Below are 26,816 nucleotides of genomic sequence, written 5' to 3'. Positions count from 1 at the left end.
CAGAGCCTCCCATCCACCCAGCACTTGTTACATAAACACTAAACACATGCGAACATGGCCACCTATAGCACTTAGCAAGTGCAAGATAATTACAACACCTAGGAATCCACAAAGCCACGGAAGTGGTGGGTTGCTGGTTTTGCAAGAGTTTATAATGATAGCTAAAATGAATGTTTTTGCTTGTGTCTACAGTGATGGCGGTGGTGCAGGGTGTTAAACTGTTGTTAACATCATCATTGCCAAATCTGACTGTTCAAAAAATGAAGAGCAAAATCCCACTTCCTTCTCCTGTTGCACCCCTTCTTCCCTCCCGTGCTCTGGCAAATTACAAGATTTTTTTAAAATAATACATCTGGGGAGTCTTTTTCTTTGCTGTCTAGTTTTGAGCCTTTAAATCTTGTGGTTTCAAAATAGCTAGTGTGAGGGTATAAACTTTTTAAAAATGAAAGCTGAGATTCTCACATAATCATTTGACTTCAGGAGTGAGGACTTTAAGGATAGGGAAAATAGCATGATATTGTGAGACTCAGTTGTGAGATTAGGCAATTCTGTTACATTAGGATACTGAATTCAACTATTTTCCATCTGGCCCTGATAGTGGAACTTGCTTTCAGCCTGTATTGCTAGCTGTTCCACTGCACCATTTTGGCTTTCAAGGTGATGATTTTAGGCATCAAGCTATTACACTTCCCATATGTGGGTACCATGGCAGTTTGTCATGAATTAAGGGTCCTGGTTTTCTCTGTTTAACAATCGCAAATTTTCTGATTAAACCCCCCCGAATCCATGATTAAAACAAAACACCACTCTATACATATGTATAGGTGTAAGTGTGGGTGTGTATATATGTATATGTATAGGGATATATGTGTGTATATTTTATATATAGAGGTATATATGTGTGTGTGTGTGTGTGTACACACACACACACACACACGTATCAGGGGTGCACTGATACATCAGTCCATATCATATTGGCACTGATAAGAGGAAAATTGACATTATTTGCAATTAACTTTTTTTGGCTGATGTGAGCAATAATGTCGATAAATGCTGTGTGCATGCATGCAGCCAGGAGTGCAGTCTGGCAACTTGGAAAGCAGAGTCCAGCCAGTGAGTCTGGGCGGGGGGCAAATTGTAAGGGGGAGCAGACTGAGGGCCCCATGGTGAGGGAAGGAGTGGGGCTGGGGCCGGGGATGCACTGCTGGGGCAGGGTGGGGTGCAGGACGAAACTGCAGCTTCGGCAGGGGGTGGGTGGCTTTTGCCACTGCACACACCCCTGAGGGAGGCATGTAGGGGAACATACCCCCCAGATATGTCTTTGGTGAGGGTGGGCTATGCGCTTGGAACCAGAGGCTGAGCTGGGCTCTTTCTAGTGGGGGGGGGCGCTGGGCCTGGACTGCGCTTGGGTTGGGCAGAGGCAGGATGGGTGGTGGCAGCAGCAGTGCTGGGAGGGGAGCTATGAGTGGTGGGGGCTACAGAGAATTTTGGGGTGGATGCAGCCCCCACCCCGTAATCCCCCCTCCCAGTGTTGCTGCCACCCACCCTGCCCACCTTGAATGTAGCCTGGGTCCCGCCCCGCACTGGGAAGAGCCTAGTGTAGCCTCCAGCCCCAAGTGCACAGTGGCAGCCTGCCCTTGTGCCATGCACAGATCCGGGGGCACATGCCCATTATGCCTCCCCCAGGAGTGCGCACACCGGTAGGAGCTGCCACCTTTCTCCCTAACCCTGTCCCACTTTGTCCCTCACCACGGGGACTTCAATCAGGCCCCTGCCTTTCTCTCCCCCATGCCCCTTCCCCCCCCTCCGACTTACCAGCCAGATACTGCTCTCCAAGGTGCCGGGCTGCATATCAGCTATCGAATCAGCATCAGCCCCAAAAAATCTTTATTGGTGCACTCCTAGTATCAGTTGAACACGTTTTATTGATCTGTTTACAACTTTAAAGCAATGTGGAAGTCTACCAGTGCTTCAGTCATAATAAAATAAATTCTAATTACATATGTATTTTGGCATTTGATTTCTTTTTTTTTAATCATAGAAAATCAGAGCTCCCCCTGCCCCCTTCACTTACTAGAACACGGGTCCAGCTGCAGCTGTCCCTCCACCCCTGTTTTGTGGTGCTGAGCAGCCCTGATATGCCAGTGGTCTCCCCCTGCCCATGCCATTGCCCCTCAATCCCAAACCACAACCACCCCAGCCCTGTTGGTGCCCGTTATTCTCAACCCACAACCCCCTGGCCCTGTTGGTGTCCCTCACTTTTAGGAAAACAGCCCCCTGGTCCCTGCTGATGCCCCTCACTTTCCACCCACAGGCCCCTGGCCCTGCTGGTGCCCCTCAGTCCCAACCCACAGTCCATTGGCCCTGCCAGTGTCCCTTACTCCCCACCCTCAGCCCTCTAGTCCTGCCAGTGCCCCTCACTTCCCACCCCTAGGCCCTAACCCTGCTGGTGCCCCTCACTTGCTATGTGCAGCCTCCTGGCCCCCCATCCTGCCAGAGAGATCCCCCAGCTGTCAGGTCTATGGGACCAGGGCCCACAACCTTCTGCCCCACTCCCTCCCCCCAGCAGCACCTGAGCCCAGCTGCTGCCCTATGGGAGGTGGTGGCTGCTGTGGCTGGAGTGGAGCCCAGAGACCTAGCTCTCTCTCCCCTGTAGGCGGCAAAGCCAGAATGGAGCTTGTGGTGGGGTGAGGATGTGGGCCACCTGCTGTGGACTAAGGGCTCCCTGCCCTGCTGCCCTCCCCTGAGGGCCTCTGCAGTCCAGTGGACGGGACCCACCGTGGGAGGGTAGAGCAGGGTGGGTAGGCTTGGTGCTGCCGCCAGGAGCCCCGAGCCATCTGTGTTGCCATGCTGAGCTGCCTCCCTCCAGGACCTCTGCAGCTCAGTGGGCAGGACCTGGCGCAGGAGGACAGAGTGGGGCAGGCAGGCGTGGTGCCACCATTGGGAGCCCCACACCAGCTGTGCTAACATGGTGAGACACCCTTGCCCAGCAGCAGCAGGGGCGGCAGCGCAAAGTTGTTCCCCCCCACTGCTGCCAGGTGGGCAGGGGGTGTCTCACCATGTCAGCGTGGCTATTGTTCTTGGACTTTGTTCCAAGACTATTGTAGCATGTAGGACACTGAGTTGGTACTGAGAAATGACTTCTTCTCTTTAGCCTGGTGGGGTTTTATGAGGCGTTTGTAGTGTTTATTCATTTTTAATTAGGCTGGAGTAGATAGTGTCTGAAAAGATGGAATTTGAGATTGAGATACAGTATTGCCAACCCTAGGCATTCAGGTTAGGACCCATAATGTTATAAAAGCAGCTTAAAATAATTACATTAAAATAATGAACATAGGGTTCTTTTTATTTGCCTTCTGTCTTTTAAGCTGCTAGGATTCATATGGTTAAACTAGACAGGCTTGAGTGGGGCAGGGGAGGCTGTTGAGATTATGAAAGCTGAAATTTCACACCAGCACATGATTCCAGGAGCTGGGACTTCAAAAAGAATACTGACTTTTGGGAGATTCATGAAATAATTGTAAGAGTTGGCGAGTGGGATAGAAGCTGCTTTTAACTTCCATACTTTTTTCCTTTAGGCTGGCCATCTCCAGCTCATCCCTTCCTTCAAAACAACCTCCCTTTTATGAGTTTTGCACTCTGTTTTTCCCTTCATCTTTTATTTAGTTTCTGCAGATTTTATGGTTTCAGCTGGCAGATGTGTGAGGCTCAGACAACATCCCTGTTGCCAGCAAACTTCTCAGAAAATCCTGAGGAAAATCCAGACCAAGCAGCGCACTTATTGTAACCAGTCAGAATATTTGGACATTTGGAGTGCCATTATACAAGAATTGTTTTGAGATTATGCAAATCCCTTTGCTTTGGCTAATAAAGCCATCACCCGTGGATCCAATCTAAGCACAGGGAATTACATCATATAGAGAAAAAAAGAGCTGCAGAAATAAAAACCTGTAAGTGGTTGTGTAGCACTCTGGCCGAGACCTTTCCGTTTCAGACACTCTGTAAAACCAAACAGTTTTTGTTACTGTGTAAATTGTCACTGGAGGGACTTTACACTGCAGCCATATGCGGGTCCTTTTCTTTGTGGTGGTTTAATTAGTAAGAAAATTCCACAAATCCTGTAGTTTGCAGGTCACACATCTGTATCGCCTACAGAACTTTTTTGTATTAAACATATTTTTTGCTTAAATTTGGGGGCAGGAGGGGAGAAGTATAATTAATATCATTTTTATTTAATCTTTTTGAATTAAAATATAGCTTATGATCCATGCAGGGACTTGGAGAGAATTAAAATATAAGAAACATGCTTTCTTTTATGCAGTCATTGCAGCCAAAGCAAATGCTCTATCATGCTAAACCGTCATCACTTTTGCTATAAAGCCACACTAATGCTCTCAGAACAGCCATGGTCCCTTCTATTCTTTTATGCTGATGAATCTGATTAGAATAAAATAACCTCCTGTTAATCATAAATATCTCCCTGGAAATAATCTTCTCAAATAGAGAAAATCCTGCTCGGAAGCATTTTCCCTAAGCTGCCAAGGTGGACTCCTTAGCTTCTGTGATAGCCTGTATGAGACTGCAGTTCCCTCATCAGTTTCATAATGCTCAGAATGCTTCCATTTACATCACTGTGTGCAGTGCAGGGCTGCCGGCTGCCAGGAAATTTGAAACTATTTTGATTCCTGTTGACTAGAACAGCAGCAATTGAATTAGCTTGTATCATTATAGATAAATTGATGATCGGTGCATTTTCATTGACCAATGGGTAACTGCTGGAGCTACAGTAACCTCTGTGAGTAGGAAGCCTGTTCAAGCAAATATATCTATTTATCTCGCTCGCTAATAGGGAGAGATGCACACATTTTTTGTCAATGTTCCTGTAAAAAATGTCTTTCTGTATGTGTAATGTGTGGGGTGTTTTTTGCTTCCTAGCCTTTCCTTTATTGTGCCAGGAGCAAGCTCCTATGGTGGATTGCAATTCAACGGTTATTTATCCTCTGATATCTGTGCCAGTGCTGATTAAGTAACGGATTGTTTAAATCTCTAGTCATCAGAAAGGTGCCAGCTGCTGTCAGGCTATATTCGCCCAGTGTCTCAGCTTTCCGTGCAGGCACCTCTTCTCATTATAGCTGAGAGCCTTTTTTTTTAGTATATTTTGCTTGATCACAAGAAGCAACCTTAAATGGAAAGTAGAAATTGGTGTTACCTGAAAAAATGTGTCGTCTTTGCGTTTGCTTTTCAGCTCGCCTTGGGCAGGTCCCGAAATTTTGCGTTTCCTTTTCCAGCCCTGTTTGTAATGCAGTCATATTGGGGGATGGGGGCTCGACAGGATATGCCGGTTGCCGTAGCAAGACATGATGCTGTGGTGGTGGATGGGAATAAGGGAGGAGTCTCTCTTAAAGAGCTAAAGCTCCTTTAGATTTTACTACCTGAAATAAAGGTATGGGCTCTGCTGGCAGCGGCTTGTGTTTTTTAAGAACAGGTGCGTATGCTGGTAGCCTACCAGCATATTTTACTGCAGGGAATGGAGACCAGGGTAAAATGAATGTGGGAGCCTGATGCTGTTGGACATATCGGCATTGGTTATAGCTTTGATTCATTTTCCACATGCTTGCTTTATTAGCTGTTCTTATTGACACTAACTGGAGGTGTTGCATTTTCCGTCTCCCCCTGGGACTCTATTAATGGGCTAGAGATCTATGTGTACCAGTGTCTGTTGCAGCCTTGTGGTGCTCTAATGGCCTTTAATGTGAACTTTACAATGGCAGACTGGTGTGATCAGGAGTTGATGTACATGAGAATAGAGCCCTTACTCTCTATTGCAAGCTTGAGCTTTTTTTCTTTAACATGAGCCTCCTTAATAGCATGTTTATATTCTTTCACATTCCAGCTGGAGAGACAGACAGAGTATTAATTACGCAAGGTCTGACAGAGTTTTGATATTGGTTTGCTAAGGATTAGGTCACTCAAAGGTTTAATGTGGAAAATAAAAAACATTAGAAACTTGATGTGAATTGTTTGTTGCTCTACTTAACCAGCTACCTTGACAGATCTGGTTTGTGGGGAAGCCCATGGCTGAGCCCTGTGTCCATTACCAGAAGGCTGAGGTCAGCATTGTTTCCTTGGGATTGTTTTGGAAGCAAAAGTAGCCATTGAGTTTGGCATATCCCAGCTGTGGGCAATACAGGGTTTAGGTTTGAAGCCTACCCATGAACGATGTCTTACTTGTGGAAATCTCACAAGGCAAAGCTCAGTATGTCTCCTGCTAAGCATTTCAGAAACATCAGCTACTCATAAAACAGGAGCGTTACTCAATCTGTTCTTGAGCATTAAAAAGCTGGCTTGCCCATTTAGGTGCATTTTAGGTAGACAGTTGAAGTAAGGGACTCAATAAGAAGTCCTTTCTTTAAATAATCTAGCTTAGCTATGTGTGCTGAGTTACAGGGTAGTGAGTGCTATTGTTTAGGAATAAGTCAGAATATGACTTACGCAATTGGGAGTTGAGCCTCCTTTTGATCTCTTGTAAATCTGAGGTCCTCTGCTGAAGTCTAACAGCTGGCTGAAAAGGTGGTTTGACATAGGCCTACTTTTTAAAATCCTTTGTGATCTTTTTTCAAAGTCAAGTGGATCTGTAGTTCCCCATGTGCTCCAAAGGAAGTGGTAGTACCAAAAAAGGAAGTTGTGTATATTGAATAACTGACATCTGGTTTTTTACATGTGGAAGCAGAATTAATCAGAATATACCTATTTGCTGCATCTGGAGTAGGAAACCCTGTTGTTTCTCATTGCAGTGGGGCTAAATGACCATTATACTGAAAACCGAGCTGTGAAATTGGACCTCAGTGCAAAGTACTCTGAGTTTGTCTAGCTTGGCCTCTGAGAAGGTCTTCATTTTTGAAATTTGATTCTACTTCTTGATCTGGTCCCTATGCGCAGTTCAGAGTAGGTGGGGACATGAAGACAAGAGATGCATTGATTTGGAGCTGGGTCCGTTTCCAGGTTTAAAACAGAATATTTAAATAAAGATTGCTACAACTGGGGTCTAAAATGTGCCTCTGCTTGTCTTTAGAATAACCAAGTAACTGCTTGGGGCCAGAGTGTTCTGTAAGTGCTTAGCAACCACAAATGGGGTTGGAGTTTTCTAAAAAGCTCAGTCCTCTCTGATGCACCTAACTGAAGTGGCCAGATAGTCATAATTGTAGCATCTAGCAGCTCTCATCAAGAACAGCTGATTTAGTGTTATCTGAGAACAATGGGAGCTACTGGGTGCTGAGCTCTTTTGAAAATTTGGCCTTCAGTTTTCTCAATTGCCTTTTTTCATCAACTTGAAAAACAAGGCTGAAAATAACAGTTTTTTGTGTGGCACTAAATTGATTTTTTTTTTAAATAGAAGGTTGTGAAGTGTACTATTGCACTTCCCTGTATTGCTGTAGTCTGAACTTTAAATTCTACAAGTTTTTAAGGATGTTGTAGAGGCAGAAAATGTCATTGTTCTTTAGTTATTCTATAATTAGCTAAAGGGGGGCTTTTGGCATTGCCAGTTTTGTCTGTCTTTGTGGGGTGTGTGGGATGTAACCAGCTGTGTTCCATGCATGAGAAGATGTAAAAATGGAAAGCAACAATAAAATTACAGATAGGCTGATCACATCTAAACGTGTGCTTTAATACACAGTAGCTTATTCTGTTATCCATTAAAGTGGCACATAAAAACCTGTGCTAATATGCTAATGCACAGTAGAACAGGCTACTGCGCCTTGAGTCACCTAGAAAGCATGTGTTTGCACTACTGTGCACTAGCGCAGCCTAATGTGCATTTATTTAGTATCTCATATTGGAGGTACTACATTTAATACACATTAGGAAAAGCACATTAGTGCACACGTAGATGCACCCACTGTATCCTGATATGAAACCTCCAAATACTGGCTTCCTCATGTCTAGTGCAAATCTCAGAGTATTCATGGGCCTTTGGGACCCTGCTGATGTCCAGCAAACATTGCTGGCATTCCTGATTTAGCCATGCTAACTTGCAGAGTATGCTGCTTCAAAACTCAGATGTAAGAAAGGCCAGGTTTGAAATAACTGAAGTGCAAGAGCATGCAGAAGTGAACTATATAGAGTAGTGTTTCTCTGCAGTGTGGTGAGGGGAAGCTTAACAGAGACTGTTGTCTGTCATGAGAACATTGGGAAAGGAGAAATATCTTTCACAAATAGACCAAACAAATTCTCTTTCTTCTTTGTAGGTGGCCATGGAGGTAGCACGCTGCTCCCACAGACTGTCATCAATGAATTTCCAGAGTATGGGACAATGGAGCAGCAAGGTGTGGAAGCACTGAAGTCTTCGTGTGAGCTTCAAGCAGAGGCTGTAACGTGCAGTCCAGGGGGGTGGGAAGGGGAAACATTGCCTTGCAGATCTTGTCCCAAGAGTGGTGCTTACGAAGATGAGTCAGGATCTTGCACTGAGACATTGCAGCAGTCCTCTGAAGAAGAAACGTTGCAACCTGATGAGAAGCGGACTGAAATGATGAGAATTTCTCAAGAGCTGGAAACTGCAAAGGAACCAAAGGGAGTGAAAAGTACTCTTGGTTCAGAGACAGAAATGGAAAAAGAAAGGAATACTGGCAGCCAAAACTTACAGACAGCCAGAGAACTGGTTTCAGCAGTCCAAGAAAAACCCTCAGACATGCCTTCTCAGTCTGAAGTAACAGCTGAGGAAGAATTATACTTGATCACAGAGAACAATTTGGCTTTAGTGTTAGGAGGAGAAAAGCAGTCAGAGTCCTTTCAAATTATCAGTAATAAAACTGGGGAGGACCACAAAGTGCAGGAGACTGGCTGTTGCGGACCATCTCTGATGAACCTGGAAGCAGACCGCAAAGTAGAAGGCACAGTTGGCATTCTCAGGGAGGGTTGGGTTGATTTTGAGAAGGAGTTTTCAGCATATGAGCCAGGTGAAATGCAAATAGGTCCTGAGAGGAGGATATCGAAAGAGGCAGCTGCGAGCAAGCATGTAGAATTTCGAGGGGTGGAGATCTTATGGTTGCAGAAAGCAGAAGGGCAGCAGGGCATGAAACATTCAGTCCTAGAGGCTAACGCACCCTCACAAAAAACTGTGTATGTGGAAAGGAAGTCATTTTCCACAGAACCAAGCTACCCTTTTCCACCCGTGGTCTCCTCAGGGCAAGTCACGTTGCCTGAGGAGGTTTGGAATGAAGCCTGGAAAGATGTGAAACCAGGAAGTGGTTCTGAGGCTGTTTCTCCTACTTTGCTGGCCAAAGGTGAGGAAGATGAAGTCTTTGTGAAGGAAAAGAAGAAACATGCTGAAGAGAAGATCCCCAGGTCTGACAGTGGCAAGGAAAGGTAAGTTGGCTTTTGAGGACAGAAGCTGCCTTTCTTTGCGAGCTGCTAATTTGTAAATGACCCATCGTGTTCTGCATCTCCCTTCTAAAATATTCTGGACATGGCAATAGTGACAGAAGTGACAGTGCACGGTTAGTGTGCTCTTGAGATTTGCATGTAAAGCAGGACTAAAATTCCTCTGTTTCACACTTCTAATACTTAAATTTCACTTCCAAATCTGTCTGAAAATGTTGAAAAAACCCTTCTGTCATTTGCTTTTGCAGAAGAAAGACAATACTAAAGAATTTCATGAGCACTGTTATGTCCCAAAAAACTGTTCTTATTAAATAGGAACATTTAGGGCCTTGCTACCTCCATGTCCTGTCAGAAAACTGCTAGAGCCACGATTCAGAGCACAAAACCTTAAGAGCCACTTGATGCATCACAGATTATTTAAAGGGACGTATTCTTTTATGTATTAGCAGAGGATAAATTCATTGCATTTTAGTAAAATCGTTAGAAATATGTACTCTTTATTTAAATTGTGTCCTGTTGTCCTCGCGTTTATTGTATTTGCATAGTAAATATAGGGCCCCATCATCAAAGTGCTCGTTGACTAGGAACAGGCATTGAAACTATAATTTGTCATGGGCAAGTTGTGCCTGTGCTTTTCCCTGGACAGAAAAGTCCCAGGATTGCTGTGTACACACATCACCCTTGCAGTCAGGGTTCAGTGAGTGGCTGAATGCATTGCTGCATTTCTGCCATGAATCAATGACGCAATCCTTAGAGCATTGTTCAGATGCATTTTATAATGTCCTGGGAGAAACTGTTGGCATGTCTTATCCTGTGAACGTTTTTAGGGTTTGTCCTAGGACAGCGGACATAGGTGTCTGAATGATTGTGTTTTGCCCCGGGATAAAATGGTTTCTTCTGGGAGAAATGCAGTTGCTTTTTGTAGCCTCATGCACACACAATCTTAAAACACTGGCTGATTTTGAGAGGCTGACATGAAAGGTAGTCGCCTTATTACTTGGGATCCTCTTCATTTTGCCAAGAGTAGCCATTGGAACTACTGTGGTCTTGCCAACTCTAGTGGCTGTTCACAAATCTTAAACTATTGGGCACGTTTCCAAAAGCTTCAGACCTTGGGGTTGTGTGATTGTGTGTGAATCCCAGCTTTTATTTTCTAGTGCAAATTGTATGTCTCTAACCCCTTGGGTTGTGGAGGAAAGTTTAAAACAGTGACTCATTTGCACTGTAGAGATTCAGAAACCAGAAGGTAAATAATAACAACCTCCATTGTATTATGTTTTCAAATTCTCCTGATTTTGAACTAAACTTACAATTTTGGATGATGGGCGAGGGAAGGGGAAGCAGGAAGTAAGGGAGCACTGTCTCATAATTGTTGAACCCTGAGCTTACATTTGGCAATCTACTTTTGTTTTCGGATACTGCTGGGTTGGTTCCCCAGCTAGAGGCAAAATATCAGTTGGGGGTGGGGGGAAAGAAGGACTTTTAAAATGCTCTGCTCTGTGGTGTGGGGGTGTTTTTTGGTGATAATTTCCTAAGCATCTCTAGACAGGCTGTGGAAAACAGCGTTGGGGTAGCTTCTGGGACAGAGGTACAGTATGGCTTTGGAGGGCTGGGGTAAAGGCAACAGGCTGTATAATGAGGGGAACAGGTTTGTCACAAGTGAGGTTCTGGTAGAGTAGAGGGCAGGTCACTGGCTGTGTTCAAAACCTTTGGCATTGAGAAGGCTCTGCTGGTGGCTTCTTCAGCTCTTGGACACATTTGGTAGTGACTCCAAGGAAGTCCGTTATCTCCCTACAGTAGCATCATGGCATTAGTAGCCCCTGGTGCTGCTGCTCTAATGCAGCGATGAACATGGGAGTGTACCTGCTCTGACAACCTCCGCCCCGTCCTAGAGTGCCCAGCTAGCCATGTTCCCTGGCTCTACTAGCCAAGCACTTTTTACCAACTGCCTGGTTCCCACAGCACCATCTCCCTGGCCTGTTAAGTAGCAATGCCCTGGGAAGCTGAGGAGATGTGGGCATGTATACTCAGAGGCAATAGGAAGAGTGGGAATGGGGGCTAGGAACTGCCAGTGTTGGGTGAGGGGAGCAAAAGTAAATGTCTGGTTGTGCTTTTGTCATTTGGTATCCTGTCACTGGGCTGCTCATCGACTGCCTTTATAAAGCATTACAGCTTCTCTTCTACCACCCGACAGCCCACATCTCTTCCTCATCCTGTCACCAGGACACCAAGACAAGCAGTGTTTAGGTTTGGGTTCTGTCATTTCTGCACACAAAACCCTTTCCAAATTTAGAGCAGTTGTAAACTATGTTTCCCAAGTGCAGCAGAAAGTTACTGCCTCTGGCTAGCATTACTCCCTCACTCATGCTCACAAATACACACGCACTTGCAGAAGGGGTACGGTTTCTGAAAGCCACGTCAATCAGCTTGGTGTATTAGCATGGATGATACAAATAGGCCTAGTAGTAGGGTTTGGGAAGAAGGACCAGGACAGCAGCAGTGAAGGGTCCTTGGGTGTAGCTGCCAAGCTGCTCCTTTGAGGCCCCTGTGATAGGTGATGTAGAGGCAGAAGAGCTTTGTGCTCAGTTTGGTTTGTTTCTTAGAAGACTGAGGGTAACATTTTCTCAGAAACCAAAGACCTTTGTTAAAACATGCCTTGGGCTAAGTTTCTGACTCTTGATTTTCTTCACTTTGGAAGCTATTGCCTCCTGAGAGCCTGAGGGAAGGCTGCACGTTAAAAGATGAAGACCCAAACTGTCTTACTTTGGTTGCCATCCGATTCTTATGTACTTCAGCCAGCTTTGACTGAAAAAGATGGTAGCTCTGAGAGGGGGAGGTCCTGAACCTTGGTGTGGACATCTGCCAAATAGCAGAGCATATTACACCTTCATCTTGGTGCTTCTTTTGCTGCATGATTAACGCTGCCTTCTCTAGAATGCATTAATTTACCATGTTACTTTTGCATTCGCTTTCATCTCCGACCCCCAAATCTGCACTCTGATTATGTGGGGATCTGAGCAAGTCCAGCAGGCATGATCAGGACCTAAGGTTATTTGCAAAGTTTCTTATCCACTCAAATTTGCCATGTGTCGCTTAGGTGCTGAGAGAGAATAGCTAGACTCTTATGCAGGATAGCCAATGTTATTTCTTCACAAATATTGTTTTTTCTTTTACTCGGAGCAGCCTTCTGGCTTCCCCTTCTATCCAAAGTATAGTTTGTGAGTGAGAGAGATTGTGTCAGTTCTGTACCACAGCACAGCAGTGATGACTGGTATATCCTGTCCTTCTAACTGGAATTACGGGACATTCGGTCCCTTTTTTATGTGTGTGACTTTAACAGAGAATGCAAAGCAGATTTACTCTATAGTTCATACAGAACACAAATTAAAGTAGCTGTTTTTGGTTAATTCCTAGGATCATGGAGGAGGTAGACGCATCCATGGGAGGATATGAAGATGTCCTTGGACACAGGCATGCAGAAGCCTCGACTGATGTGTACAGCTCACAGTTTGAAAACATTCTAGACAATGCGTCTTTATATTATAGCGCAGAATCACTGGAGACATTATACTCTGAGCCCGATAGCTACTTTAGCTTTGAAATGCCACTCACTCCAATGATCCAGCAACGTATGAAGGAAGGCAGTCAGTTTTTAGAAAGGACTTCAGCTTCAGGGCAGCAAGATGCCTTTAAGCTTCCCACAGATGGTGAGAGTAAGAGTCATTGTGGAGGAATCTCCAATGGCTTCAGGGAAGTAAGTGGCACACTCTTCAAAGGAGACGTCACCGAGGTTACTCATCTGGAAAGGTAAACAGATTGAACCGTCTCTTTTAATGGCATTTCCTTCAGCAGCTTAGTTCAGAATCCATAGATGAATTCCAAATGCTGAACTACTTTTAATATAATTGGTGTTTTGTTTCCACTGAAATTAAGGGATGTGGGGAGGGAGAGAAGGCAAGTGCATTTGCTTTTTATCAGAAGTTGGCAGATTTTACATTTCCAAGGACTTACAGGTCTAAGTGTGGTACTCGAGTAGCTCAGTGGCTCCTTGAATGTGTCATCTCAAGAAGGTGGTATTTTCTAAAGCAATGCAATGGCATACAAAACATCCATTTATACTACTCTGAGGTCATGCCGACCAAACTTTTGATCTGAATGTTAAAGACATATAAAGTTAACCATGAATAATGCAGCTGAAACCATGACATTTGTGAAATTAGTAGTTTTGCCAGTGGTTTTAACCAGGACAGGATTTAATCCGTGCTGTACCTATGGATTCAGAAATATCTAGTCTCCTTTCTACCTCCCCTCACAAAGTAGTCAGCTGCCATTTATTCCTGTATATTAGAAATTGTATAAGAGAGATAATGGTGTACTGCAAGATATGAAAATGTTAAAAAACAGGTTTTTTATGTCAGGAGGGAGATAAAGAAAACAAAAGAAGAGTGATTGTGAGGACTGGAAATTCAGGTTGCCAAAAATGCAAAAGGATGCTGGACATTTATAGGTATCCTCTTGTTGTTTGGGGAGCTTGACTCCAAACCTCACACTTGATTGGAGGCTGAAGGGTTTGGGAGAGGAAAGAGATGGTCTGGCTTAGAAATGCTAAATTCAGATGCTAGCTTATGAACAGTGGAGGGAAACTCCGCTGCTTCAAGTGCTCAGTACCCCCAGTTTCCAGATGAAGTCAAAAAGGGATCTTGAAGTGGTAGAGCCCAGAGAGATGTGGATATGATTCAGCATATGTCCAGGGGTTTTGCCACACAAAGCGAAGGGATGAAGACATGAGTACAATGACATTAGATGAATGGAGGAGGGGTTGAAGCAGTGTTGCTAATGTCCTATAGATAAAACTGAGAAGGTAGACACACCTTGAACCCTGTTCCATTTTTTTTTTTTTGCATTGAATAATGGGAGGAAAGAAATATACACAGATAACCTGGTCACCATGCTAGCAAGAAAAGACAACCCCCCTACTCTAATTAGGTGGGTACAGGGAAATCCAGGTAGACAGCCCACAGTGTAGTGCTGCAGATGTGCACTACTTCGTCCCGTTGAACTATTTGAGTTGAAATTTCCTATATCTCAGGTTGAATGATATTGGAAAGCTTCAGATAAACAGTTTCAGTCGTTTTTGGGAATGAAATTAGTTTAAAAGATATACATATACATGGTTTTGCCAACTCCTTAGTGTCCTTCACCAGGCTCCCTGGCCAGCTTTGTCCCTGAAATTCTCCAGTAACTTCCACCTCTACTGTTGAGCTATTATAGGAAGTCATTGTAATGAGTTGATGGCTTGCAGTATACCAGGCACCCACTAGATGTCTCTATTTGCCCTGTAGTGTTCTATATTTACATTGAAGTCTATGGGAATTTTCCTGTCCGCCCCAGTGGGCCCAGGACTTTAGCCGTGATACAGTCCTCTAGGAAGGGACTTGTGTGACTTGTGGCTCCGGGGAGTGGGCTCTCTACAACCTGCTCTCTCGCCTATGTCCTTGATATTGTTTTACAGCAGATGGTCACTGAGTGAAGGGTATGCACTTCTGTCCAGAGAGTAATCTGAGGTCCCTGTACTTTGAAGGCATGTGTTCCTGCTTTTAAGCCTGCGAATAATCCTATTGAGTTCAATAAAACTACTTGCATATTTAAAACCAAGCATACAAGTAAGAATTTTCAGGGCTAGGCCTAAACTTTGGGATGTTAGGAGTTGAGAAGGAGGGGTTGTGGTTTTTGGAAACCAAGCCAGAAGGCACAGAGAAGATGAGAACAGTCAGTAAATTGAGGGTGCAGGAAAGGACAGTTCTGTCTTTTGAGCGGTAGCGACATAAAATATGTGAGTGGCAGTGGGGGAGGAGGTTGTGAGAAAATTATTGGCCAATGCTGATGTGTAGAGAAACAGATTGTAAAAGGAAAAATGATTCTTTTCAATCCAGCAAAAGGCAGAGGTTTGACAGGCAGGAAAAGGTTTAATGGTTCCCATGAAAATGAAAGTAGCCTCTCATGTAATAAAGGAGAAGCAGCCACTTGACACATCCGGTTTGTTTGCACAGGCAGGATGAATCAGTCTCTTCCGGTAGTTCAGACCTTAGCAGCCTAATTCCCATATACTGTATTTTCTTGTATACAAATACACTTTTTGTCCAAAATTCAGCTGTTAGAAATGGGGGTTCACATTATAAGCAAGAAAATATGGTAATAGTAGTTTCTGCCACTTCTGGGAAAGCAAAAGCACACCTCCTTTCCCCCCTGCCAGGCTCCTTCTGCAGAAGGAAGGACAGTTTGCCCTGCCCAAATGGTTCATGGCTCCCATTATTTCTTTTCTGCCCAACGTTGCTGTTTTTGCTTCATTCTGCCTTTCAGAAACCAGATGAGCATCTTATTCAGGGCTGTGCTGCATGTCAGAGAGTACAGTATATTGAAACGCCCTTGTCACCTCTATGGCAGCCTTTAAGGAGGCCCTAGCCTAAATCGTACTTGGGTCCTACATGTTGACTTGAGACCAGGCGATCTAACAGGGTTTACTTCATACCACTATTGTATTCCAGCCTTTTAATGAAAAAGCAGAAGGGTAGTATCCCTCAGGGAAGGGGAGGAAGGGAGCTACTTTGGTATGTGAAGGCTTTGAAATAATATTTAATAATAATTATAAAAGAGTAAAAACATCCATGCTACAAGCTTTTATAGGCTCTATTGTGTCTGGAGGTTTGTATCATGGTGGCTCAACCTGTTGCTGACCCTAGTTAGATTTGGTAAGTCCTAACCTGACTATGGAGGACACAGAATGTGGCCACTAGGACATTGGGCCCACTGCATTTTCTGATTGGGACCAGGGAGAGGGCCTCACCTTTGCTGGAATTGTCCAACTTGCCCATCTCAGTTGCTATGTTGGACCTCTCAGTTGCTTCTCAGAGTTGTGTTGGGCCTCTCTGAAAACAGGTTTACTGGTTGAAAAAAGAAATTCTCTGAACAGGTTTGTTATACAGCTCTTCTTGCAGGCTATGCTTACAGTCTGATGGAGGAGCAGAGTGCTGGGGATGAACAAGACCTGTACACTATTTAAATGATTGGTGAAAGACTTCCACTTTCTGGTTACTATGCATGTTAATAGCTGGGAGTTTCTCTTTCCCTATTTGTGCCTATCTGTCTCTGTAGCCAGTGTTTCCCTACAAAGTGCAGGCTAGGTATAGTCAAGGAAGAGAGGGTTATCTTAAATCAGAACAATGAAGAATTGCTGGGCTGTGGTCTTTCTCTGTGGATCTACATTGTTCAGGTGTGGCAGGCTGCACAGCCTTTCAGAACAGTTAACCTAGAACAGCGGTTCTCATTTTTAGACTCAAGGCATCCCTTACTAGACTTTAAGGCACCCCTCATTAGACTCAAGGCATCCCTCTATACTTTTATGAATGGAACTGCACCCCATTTCAAAAATGAATTTATTACAGTGCTTTTACCTCCTTGCAGAGAGGCTGGGCAGTGGGCACGGGGAATGGCCAGGTAGGAATGAGTCTGAGCCTGTCCTTATCTCATTATTCTTAAACCTCAGGGCATCCTTCAAAGGATCTAGTTGCTGCAGATCACTGAACGAGAAGATCTGTGTGCCTTTGCAGCAGTCAGACATTGAGCCTGATTCTCCATTGCTCTGCCTGTGGTGTAATCATTTACACCAGTGTAGTGTGGGTGCAAAATGCAGCTACTCTCATCTGGTCATATTTTATATCTGAGGTACGTGGTTCTCAGTGGCTACAGAAGTATGGAGAACCATGACCCTGGTACTGACAGTGGCCCTTCTCAGTTCCTTTGTTTCTGTTGTTGCTGAACTTGAACCCCTGCTTTCCTCCCAAATTATTTCTCTGTTTATTTCTCCTTCCTGTGTTCCCTTTAGGCCCAGTTGAGTCTATTCAGTTGTCTCTTTCCATTTCACATGCATACTGCTGATAGCAATAGAATGATGGGGGAAATGCATTTCCCTTCCTGGATCTTGAAGTCTTCCACTTCGGTTGATAATGATCCTCCAAAAGGTTTTCAAAAATCTGGGAGTCTAAATCCATATTTAGGCACCTGAATAAGTAGCCTGGTTTTCACAAGCTTTCAGCATCAAAAGGCTGTTGTTGCCTTCAGAGGGATTTGAGTGCTCAGCATTTCTGAAAATTAGGCCACTTAAATTCATATTTAGGCCCCTAGATTTCAGAGCCTGAATTGAGTCCCTTTAAATTTAAAAAAAAAAAAAGAGAGAGAATTGGCCTCCATATACTGTATTTTCTTGCATATGAGATGCCCTGGAGTATAATTGCCACCTTGCTTTTGAAAGGCAGAATGAAGAAAAAATATATTTCCTTACAGTAAGTAACAAAGTAGTAGTAGCCAGGGAGCAGAGCTTGTTTATTGTTCTGCTCCCTCTGAGTCATATGTAGCTTTTACTTCCACTTTTGCCCATAATGGGAGGAAACTCTTACAATTATTCTTGCATCTAGTACACACTACAATTTCTAGCAGCTGACTTTTGGTGAAAAGATTTTGTTGTAAGCAAGTATTAAAGGGGGCGGGAGGTGTGGAGTGGAGAAGAATAGCAAACCTGAAGATAATTTGTACATATCCACGAGATTCCAGGCCAAAGTTTCCAAGATACTTCAGGCTCTGCTTAGTGTGATTTTGACTTTGCTTAAGAGACTTTGGGCTCTTCCACAGTTGTAATTGGTCACTCTTAAACCTTGTTCTCTCTCCTACTTGCTTGTTCTCTCTACTGCCTCTCCATTGGTTCTATCTATGGTTATACTATGCCCTGCCAGCAGCCTGGTTATCATAGCAATCATAGAGAAGCAGGACTGGAACGGACCTGAGAAAGTCCAACCTCCTGCCTGAGGCAGGAAAAGTTTGGTGTCCCATATAGGAATTGAACCTACAATCTTAGGAGGCTGACAGATGTGCAGTCCCTACTGTTACTCATGGCACTTTGCTAGAAGCACCATGAATTACAGTGATCCCCAAGACCCAACAGACGTTTGCTGTTGGGTCTGGGGGATTAGGGGATCAAACTGCAGTTTGGAGCAGCTGCGTGCTTGCAGCTGCTGTCGCCTAGCCCTGCCCACCCCGCCTCCCAGCTCCGGTCCATCTTCAGAATGGCAAGAGAGTGGAGGGAGCTTGGTCTGGGGTTTGCCCAGCCTGCACTGGAGTGTGCCGTGAGTGGATTTGTACCTCCTCACCTTGTGGGGAGGCTCCAATCCACCTGCCCCACCCTCCAGCACAGGCTGCTCAAACCCCAGACTGAGCTCCCTCTCCCATCCCATTCTGCAGACAGCACCCATGGCGGGGCGGGGCTGGGCTGGGCTACATCAATCCAGTCTGCTCCCAGCATGTGCTGACACAAGTTAATGAAGGTATTTCTTTTTGGAGCGTCTTCATCTGAACCCTCAAGTAATGAGGGTTCAGATTGTTGTGTGATTGGGCATTTTTAAAGTGCTCTGCAGCCGTGCTTTTCTGTCAGGGCACAGTTGTAGAGTGCTTCAGGGACTGATCACAAAACACTGTCACTTCTGTCAGTGCCCTTAGTGTTATTAGCACTATGCTCTAACCAACTGAGCTAATCAGCCTTTGTTATTTGTGTTCTCTTTGTTGCCTCTTCTGATAAAAAAGTGAAGATGATAGATAAAATCAGGTCAGGTTCTGACTTTTCTTGATTTCCCCAAACTCCTGCCACTTATCATTAACTGAATGTACAGGGTAATGTGTGTTTTTGAAGGGGGGGTGGGCAGGGATTGTTTTGTTTTATTTTTTTTTAATCTTGGGCAATTCAGATGAACTTTTCATTACAGTATTCACGTGAGACCACAGTATAAACGCTGGACCAAAATCCAGACGTCTCTCACATCCCCTTATGCTGTCTGAAAAGATTTATTCTTTGCAAATGCACAGTACTTGCTGTTCCATGGTTCTATTCCCCTATATTTATGCAGTGGGTTTTTTATCACTTGAAGTTTTTACTTGGGATTTGATCTATAACATGGTAGTTACCAGGATCACACTTATGACCTTTTTTGAGAACAGTTGCTACAATTGTTTTCTGTACAGTCTTAAGGCTTGACAGGTGGCAGGTTTATGCTGGTATTAAAAAAGGAGTGGACAGATTATGTAAATTGCTCCACTAGACTAAAGTTACCTGATCCAGTGTAGAACTACTCCTGAAAGAAATCAGGAGTTCAGTGACACTGGTATAGGTGTCATCTGTCTGCAGCTTAATCTGGGGTAGCTGTTTGCTCAAGGCAAGCAGGGTGTGAACTACTCTCCTGCTACTAACTGCTGATGCACTTTGGTAGTGCTTATTGCAAGGAACTACCCCAAAGTGATTCTTTGTGTGTCTGCTCCAGGTGCTGGTCTATTTTATAAGAGCCTATAAAACTTATTGTTTGCTGGGTAGCATAGGTGCCATGAAGATCACTTTTGAAGGGAGCACCTACCAATTTTATCTTTCAAGCTAATATCCTTTTGAAGGTGAAGTCAGAGGCACAGGTCTTGTCTGCTGCCCATCTCTGGGCTAGTCTTTCACCACTTGCCTTTCTACTTAACTCTGATCTTTGGCTCCTGGCTGTTACACAAAAAAGGTGTCCCTTTTTGTTTGATTTCTGGGTCTGCTTTCTTTTTTGAAAAAGTTGTTTATGTAGGGAAGCCAGAGCAATTTTTCACTTTGTTTCTGAACCCCCCACACCCCGCCCCCACCAACCATGCACTATCAGCAGTTAAGAAGCAAGCTCATCATGTTCTGTTTAGGAAGGTGTGTTGAAACAGTATTATTTAAAGGGCCAGATTTTGATTTCCCTCCCCCTTCATCTCTAATACCCAGGAAGCACAAAGGAAGCGGAAACTGCCCTTAGACCTCCATTCTCTGCTAAGTATTTCACCTGTTGCATGAAAGCCCCCCACGGATGTGGGATTTGGGCTATTCTTGCTTTGGCTCCTTTTGAAAATTCCAGCCTTCATAACTCCTGCCATAGTAGATGCTAAATTACCAGTAGCTTCTCAGTAGACAAGAAGTTACCTGATTTCAAAGAATACGGAGCAGTTGTTGCTATGTGGGGAAAATGAATGCATCAAACCCATTAGCAACCAAAGAAGACAAATAGATCCTTAGACACTTGGTTACCCTTTAGTCAGTATTAATAGCACACTTGTATACAGCCAAGCTACTGCATCTGGCAATTTGTTTGCACATTAAAAAGTATAATAGATGTACTTTAGTTTGTTAACGTGAGTGAAGCAAATGCGGCAGGTTCATACCTGGTGTAAATTGTTTGTCTGATCATCTGTGGTGTCAGGGATATATAATTGTTTAGAGAAGTGAAGGGTCCTGTCCCAGTATTGTTTTTCATTCCAAGAAATGGTTGTATCAGGAGAGCTTCATAGATTTGGAGGCCAGAAGAGCTGTTATCTCTAGCTTTGAATTTTTTACTTTATATTGCTTCTCTGAACAAAAATTCTACATCAGTTAATACTGTATTTCTGACGCATGTTTGCTGAGGGTTTATAAAACTACGTAGACTTCAACAAATGAGCTGTTGTTTTATAAAATGACCCGCTGACTACATGGTTGGTTCTCAGCCTCTTCCCAAAATAAAGCAAGACAAACAAAATGTAACAAAATCCAGGAATTGACAAAAGGAGAGGGAGATCCAGAGGAGCTGGTCAGAAAGCAGCACAGGCCTATTCAGTGTAAAGCACAGGGGCCAGATTTGAAGCTGGCATGTTCTGGCACAGCTCCATTAAAGTGAGTGTCTTTTAGTTTGGTAGCCCATACTTTGTCAGACCACTACTTGAATTTGGTGGATTTATTCCAGCTGAGAATCTGGCAAACTGCTTGCTTATCCATTAGAGATGCCCTGCCTGTCACTCAAGCCCCCTCTTACTGGTTACTTCGGCTTTTTCTCTGATGTCTTTCTTCAAGAGAAGCTGAATCAAACCATTGTGAAGAACTGTATGAGAACGTGACTCATCTCGTATGTGACTAGGTAGGGACAGCAATACAAAAAATATTCAAACTATTTGGCAGCCTAGCTGACTGGTCTTTCAGTTGGGGCAAAAAATAAATGAAAGTTCATTTCACTATGGGAGAAAAACTTGCATGGAAAATTACCAGCATGGCCCATACTATCTGCATGTAGTTCTTTTTTTCCAGGGAAGCCATTAAATCAGCGAATAATTGCTGTATTTCTGTGCATCTGTTTTTCTAGGTGCCAGCAAAAGAATTAAGATGAAACAGCTGTACCATTAACATGGGCTGCCTGGGCTGGTATTGAAACAGTTAAACTGGTGTAGAGTCATGTATGACTTCATTGTAGGTATTTGAAGCAGATTTGTTGGAGGGAAGTTGTTGTAGGGAACTAGGAAGAGCAGGGGGAAGTACTTAAATTTCCTTCAAGTGGGGGATCCAGCTGCTGAGGAGCCTATGAAAAAGCTGCAGGGAAATGTCACAAGAGAGCCAAGTGTATAGTGTCTGGATTTCTTGCCCCAGCAGCAGCAGATGCAGGAAACTTGCAGTGATGGTAATCACTGCTGAACAAATGGGTTAGAAAGCGATTCCCCTGCACATGTGGAGCAGTTATGGGCTGAGTGCTTCTGAACAGAGGTAACTTACACTGAATGCATTCTTTCTTGAGTGTTTATTTCTGCACTCATTGAGCAGATGGGTCAGATCCTAATGGACAGGAACAGGACCAGGCTAATTTACATTGTGAGTGTCTGACTCTGTATAGCCAATCTGCTTAAACTGTAAAAAAAAAAAAAAAAAAAAAGAAAAATAGAGACTAGACCAGGACAGTCAGAAGGGGCTTCATTTTTATTTACACTGAGTCTGCTTTGTACTTCTTTGGGATCTGGAAAGGCCCTTAAAAGTGTGCATGAGTAAAGGGCCCTTAAAAGTGTGCATGAGTATAAGGTGTACAGCAGTGTAAAATAGTTCTCAGCTGCATGGAAATCAGCACATTATGTTTTCAGCACAATGTGTGCCCTCCAGGCTACAATCCCATGTGGCATCAGTTGTATTATTGGATGTACTGTCTGTTGGGGATTCTTAATCCCATCTCTGAATACGGATGTACTTGCTGTTCTAATACTCTGATCCTACATAGGTAGCATTTGGACTTGCTGTAACATAGGTTGGCTACAAATGGCATTTTCTGATGTTTCAGGGACTTGCTTACTGCTTTTTGTGATTAGCAAGGGGTGTTTTTTCTAAAATAGCTAAAAGGGAGAGAGTGTGAGTGAATCAAGAATCCGGGTTTATTTTAGGTGGCTGAAAGTGATTTAGTTCCTGAAATGAGTCTCCATATGTATCTTTTTGTTTAAGATAATGGGAAGTTAGGATCATAATGGCTTTTTATGTTCCTTTTTCTTGGTAATGTGACAAGTTTGAGTACTTGTTTCTTTTGAATGGCTTCTTGGTAGCTGCTCATTTAAATATCGGTTCATAGAAGTTGCCTTCCATTCATATCCTCACTATAGCTGTGCTTATGAGCCACCCCACAAATTGAAGTTGCAAGGGAGGGCAGCTGTACTGCTCATAGAGCACTGATCTACTTCAAAGCTTGTCTTTGAAGCGATTTCATATGTAGGACTTCAAAGCGTGTTAAATTGCGGACAGCCAAATAGCACAGTGAATCACCTACCCAGAAAAGAACTTTTCCTCCTGCATTTGTGTCTTGGGAAAGTCTGTAAGTATAGTTAATCAACGAGGTAAATCATTGTTTGACGTGAGTTTCTACTGAACCCGCAGGCCTTGGAGAACCTTCCGCCTAACAGATCGCAAGACGTTAACTAATTGTGAAACTCATTGTAAGTAGGATTGAAGCACTCTAGCTCTCTGCAGTGTCAGTCATTCATAGCAGGAACTGACTCATCTTGTTCTAAAGCTGCTTGGATTTTTTCTGCCAGGGCATTCCCTTGCACAGTCCTTCCTCTAGCAGCCACAGTGTTTCGGCTCCCTTAAAGCATACACTTCCTTATAGCATACCTGTGCTCCAAGGTGGGTTCTGAGGCAGCTGGATAGCTCTCTCGCTTACTCGGTGTTCACTTTTCCTTGAAATTGTAAGCTGTTTTAAGCAGGGACTGTCACTTAGTAAGCAGTTGCATTGACTGGGCAGGGTTTTTCATCCACAAGTAGTGGCAGTTTTCATTGGGTTGACACTGACTGGAAAGGGAAGGACGAGCACTTCTGGGAATCCCATCCACAGAGCCTGTGAAAGTGGGGTATCAGCCCCTGGTTTGGAGGGCCTAGCTGCCATTGCAGGGCCATTCGATTAGTGACAGATACAACTTCATATCCAGAGGTGCTTTGTTAAAATTATATATTAAAAAAGACTTAAACTGTATTCATTAAAAACAAACAAACTTGAGTTGCAGAGTATCTCACTAGTAAATGTTAAGCACCTTATTTGATAACTGCCACTTTCCTGGCTGTGATGGGCTTTTCTGACAGAAGCATAACTTACTTTGTCTTGAAAGAAAGCTGATGTTGTGGAAATGCAGATTTATTTAAGGGGAAAAAAACAACACACGGTTGTATTACAGCAACTCTCCTTGCCTCCTTACCTCCTCCACCCTTTCAGAGTTTTATTAAACCCCAGCCCTGTCTTCTCTGAATTTTCTGCACTAATTTAATTTCTCTTTTGGATGTGCATGCCAGACGGATTAACATTCCTGGGGGAAGGGCTGCATTGCCTCCAGATGAGACTGTAATTCAAAGGCATCTGCCACACAGCATACATTACACTGCCAACTGATAAGGGCTAGGCAAGCATGTTTGCTGGTACTGTACAAAGAGCTAGTCTGTGCTAAAGCAGCAATGGTGTTTCTCACCCACGTACTGTCTTGCTTTTGAGGCTGCCAGGTGTGTGGGGAAAGGGTAGCATTGTTCGCTGTATATGAGTACTGTAGCCGGGTAGGAAATATCTTTCCTATTTGATGAATGCTTTTGACACTTTGAACATATTCCCATTTTACTTAAGACACAACTGAGATCTTTTATGAAGTGCTTTGTGAAAATGAGGGAAGGAAGGAGACCCTCCTGGGTAGCAGTCTCCCAGGGTGTCAGAGACTTGGGTTCAAGCCCTCACTCTGAATCAAGCCAACCACAGTCATTCAGGTGAATGCCCTAACTTGTAGTTTATTGGCTGTTCCTTTTTCTGTTTTTTGTGTGACAGAAATTGTATCCTAGACCTGAGAAACATTTTTTCCCAAATGGATACATTTCCATAGAATTTCAGTTTAGACTAATCAAAAAGAAGTTCATTAGAAAATCCCCAGCCAGCTCTAGTGTGCAGATCACTTAGTTCAGTGGAATCAAGATCTGTTCAGCCCTTTGGTTTCCTCAATAAAAATGCTCAAAAAGGATGAGAGGGATAACAGTTATGGAAGGTTTCATAGATTTCATAGACATTAGGGCTGGAAGGGACCTTGGAGGATTACAGAGTCCAGCCCCCTGACCCAGGGGCAGAAAGTCAGCAGGGATCATAGGATCCCAGCAAGATACACATCCAGATGTCTTTTGAAGGCATTCAGAGTAGGTGCTTGAACCACCTCTGGCAACAATCTATTCCAAACCTTGGGGGCTCGGACAGTAAAGACATTCTTCGTTATGTCCAGCCTGAAACAGTTATGGAGGAGTTTGTGACTGTTCAACCTTGTCATCCCTCAGGGCACTCTGGTGAACAAACGTTCTCCCAGATCCTGATAAGCACCCCTGATAAACTTATAGGTGGCCACCAGATCACCCTTGAGCCTGTGCTTTTCCAGACTAAAGAGCCCCATGGCTCTCAGCCTCTCATCATAAGGTGTGCTTTCCTGACCTCTTATCATGTGTGTGGCTCTTCTTTGCACCCTCTCAAGCTTCTCCACATCCTTTTTGAATTGTGGAGCCCAAAACTGGATGCAGTACTCCAGCTGCGGCCTCACCAACGCCGAGTACAGCAGGAGAATGACGTCCCGGGATTTGCTTGAGAAGCATCTGTGGATACAAACAAGCGTTTTGCTTGCTTTACTAGCAGCAGTATCACATTGAAGGCTTATGTTCATCTTGTGGTCAATCAAGACCCCCAAGTCCTTTTTGTCTGTAGTGCTAGCCAGCGTAGCACTCCTGAACCTATAAGGATGCTGCAGGTTTTTCCTCCCGAGGTGGAGAACCTTGCATTTTTCAGTGTTGAAAACCATCAGGTTCTTGTCCACCCATTTCCTGAGCCTGTCAAGGTCAGCCTGGATCACCCTCCTGTCCTCAGGTGTGGATGCTTTACCCCAGAGTTTGGTGTCTTTGGCAAACTTAGCCAGTCTGCTTCTGATACCAATGTCCACATCATTGATGAAGATGTTAAATAGTATAGGCCCTAGGACAGAGCCTTGAGGGACCCCATTGGTCACAGGGCACCACGATGATTGACTTCCGTTAACCACCACACTCTGTGTCCGACCATGGAGTTAATTCCCCAGCCAGTGGATTGTGGTGTATCCGAGGCCGCAGTTAGCCAGTTGTACTAAGAGGTGATTATGGGATACCAGGTCGAAGGCTTTTTTAAAGTCAAGATATATGACATCAATCTCTTCTTCTTTGCCCAGTCACCTGGTTGTAGAAGGAGATGAGATTGGTAAGGCAAGACCTACCCGCAACAAACCCATGCTGGCCATCCCTCAGGATGTTGCCATTGGTCAGTCTGTTAAGAATGGCCTCTTTGATAATCTTTTCCAAGACCTTCCCTGGGATAGAGGTCAGGATGATGGGCCTGTAGTTTGCTGGATCCACTTTCCTCCCTTCCTTGAAGATAGGCACCACATTGGCCTTCTTCCAATCATTGGGTGGCTCACCAGAGCACCAGGAGTTCTTGAAGATCCATGCCAGGGGCTGAGCTATGATGCTAGCCAACTCCTTGAGTACCCTGGGGTGTAAACTGTCAGGGCTGGCTGACTTCAAGGTGTCCAGCCTCTCAAGGTGTTCCTTCACGAGGTCAGCATTGATGGGGGGTAAGGAATCTCCCTCATCCGGGCCTCCCTGTCCCGTAATGGGCAGGAGTGTCCCATGGGACAGGTGAAAGACCGATGCAAAGTACCCATTTAGCAAGTTGGGTTTTTCCTGGGCATCAGTTGTCCCATCTGGTTTAGCAGGGGTCCAGTGTTGCCCTTGCTGTTCCTCTAGCTCCCCATATATCTAAAAAAGGAGACTTTTTATTGTTAAAAAGCTTCTGCACAGCTATTGTAATCCATCAGGTAAAGGTATTCCTGGAGGCATTTTCAGTCTGTATTTATTGGCTGTAAGACCATTAGGGTTAGTGTTACATATTGAATTTAAGGTTGTAATTGTTTATTATGCTGTGCAGATTTTTGATTAGGTACTGCAGCACACAGCTTCAGAGTGGTCAAGTAAGAGTCTGAGAAGTCTGAAGCAGAAAGAACAGCATAGGTTGTGTGCT

The 26,816-nt window shown here is 44.2% G+C and overlaps 1 protein-coding gene across 2 annotated transcripts in view; it reads left to right on the top strand.

Moving 5' to 3' along the window:
• Positions 1-26,816, top strand: part of PSD3 (pleckstrin and Sec7 domain containing 3) — a 145,993-nt gene that overhangs the window by 16,271 nt on the left and 102,906 nt on the right. The window contains exons 2-3 of one of the 2 annotated variants that reach the window (XM_019554870.1): positions 8,247-9,363; positions 12,793-13,185. In XM_019554870.1, the coding sequence (XP_019410415.1) occupies positions 8,247-9,363; positions 12,793-13,185 (1,510 nt within the window). Of the gene's footprint in view, positions 1-8,246; positions 9,364-12,792; positions 13,186-20,823; positions 21,992-26,816 lie in introns of those variants that run through there. The other variant, XM_019554871.1, reaches the window with a different exon arrangement.

This window comes from Crocodylus porosus, unplaced genomic scaffold (assembly GCF_001723895.1).
Source record: "Crocodylus porosus isolate Cpor-Errol unplaced genomic scaffold, CroPor_comp1, whole genome shotgun sequence".
Classification (NCBI taxonomy): domain Eukaryota; kingdom Metazoa; phylum Chordata; order Crocodylia; family Crocodylidae; genus Crocodylus; species Crocodylus porosus.
This window is presented reverse-complemented; position numbering and strand designations above follow the sequence as displayed.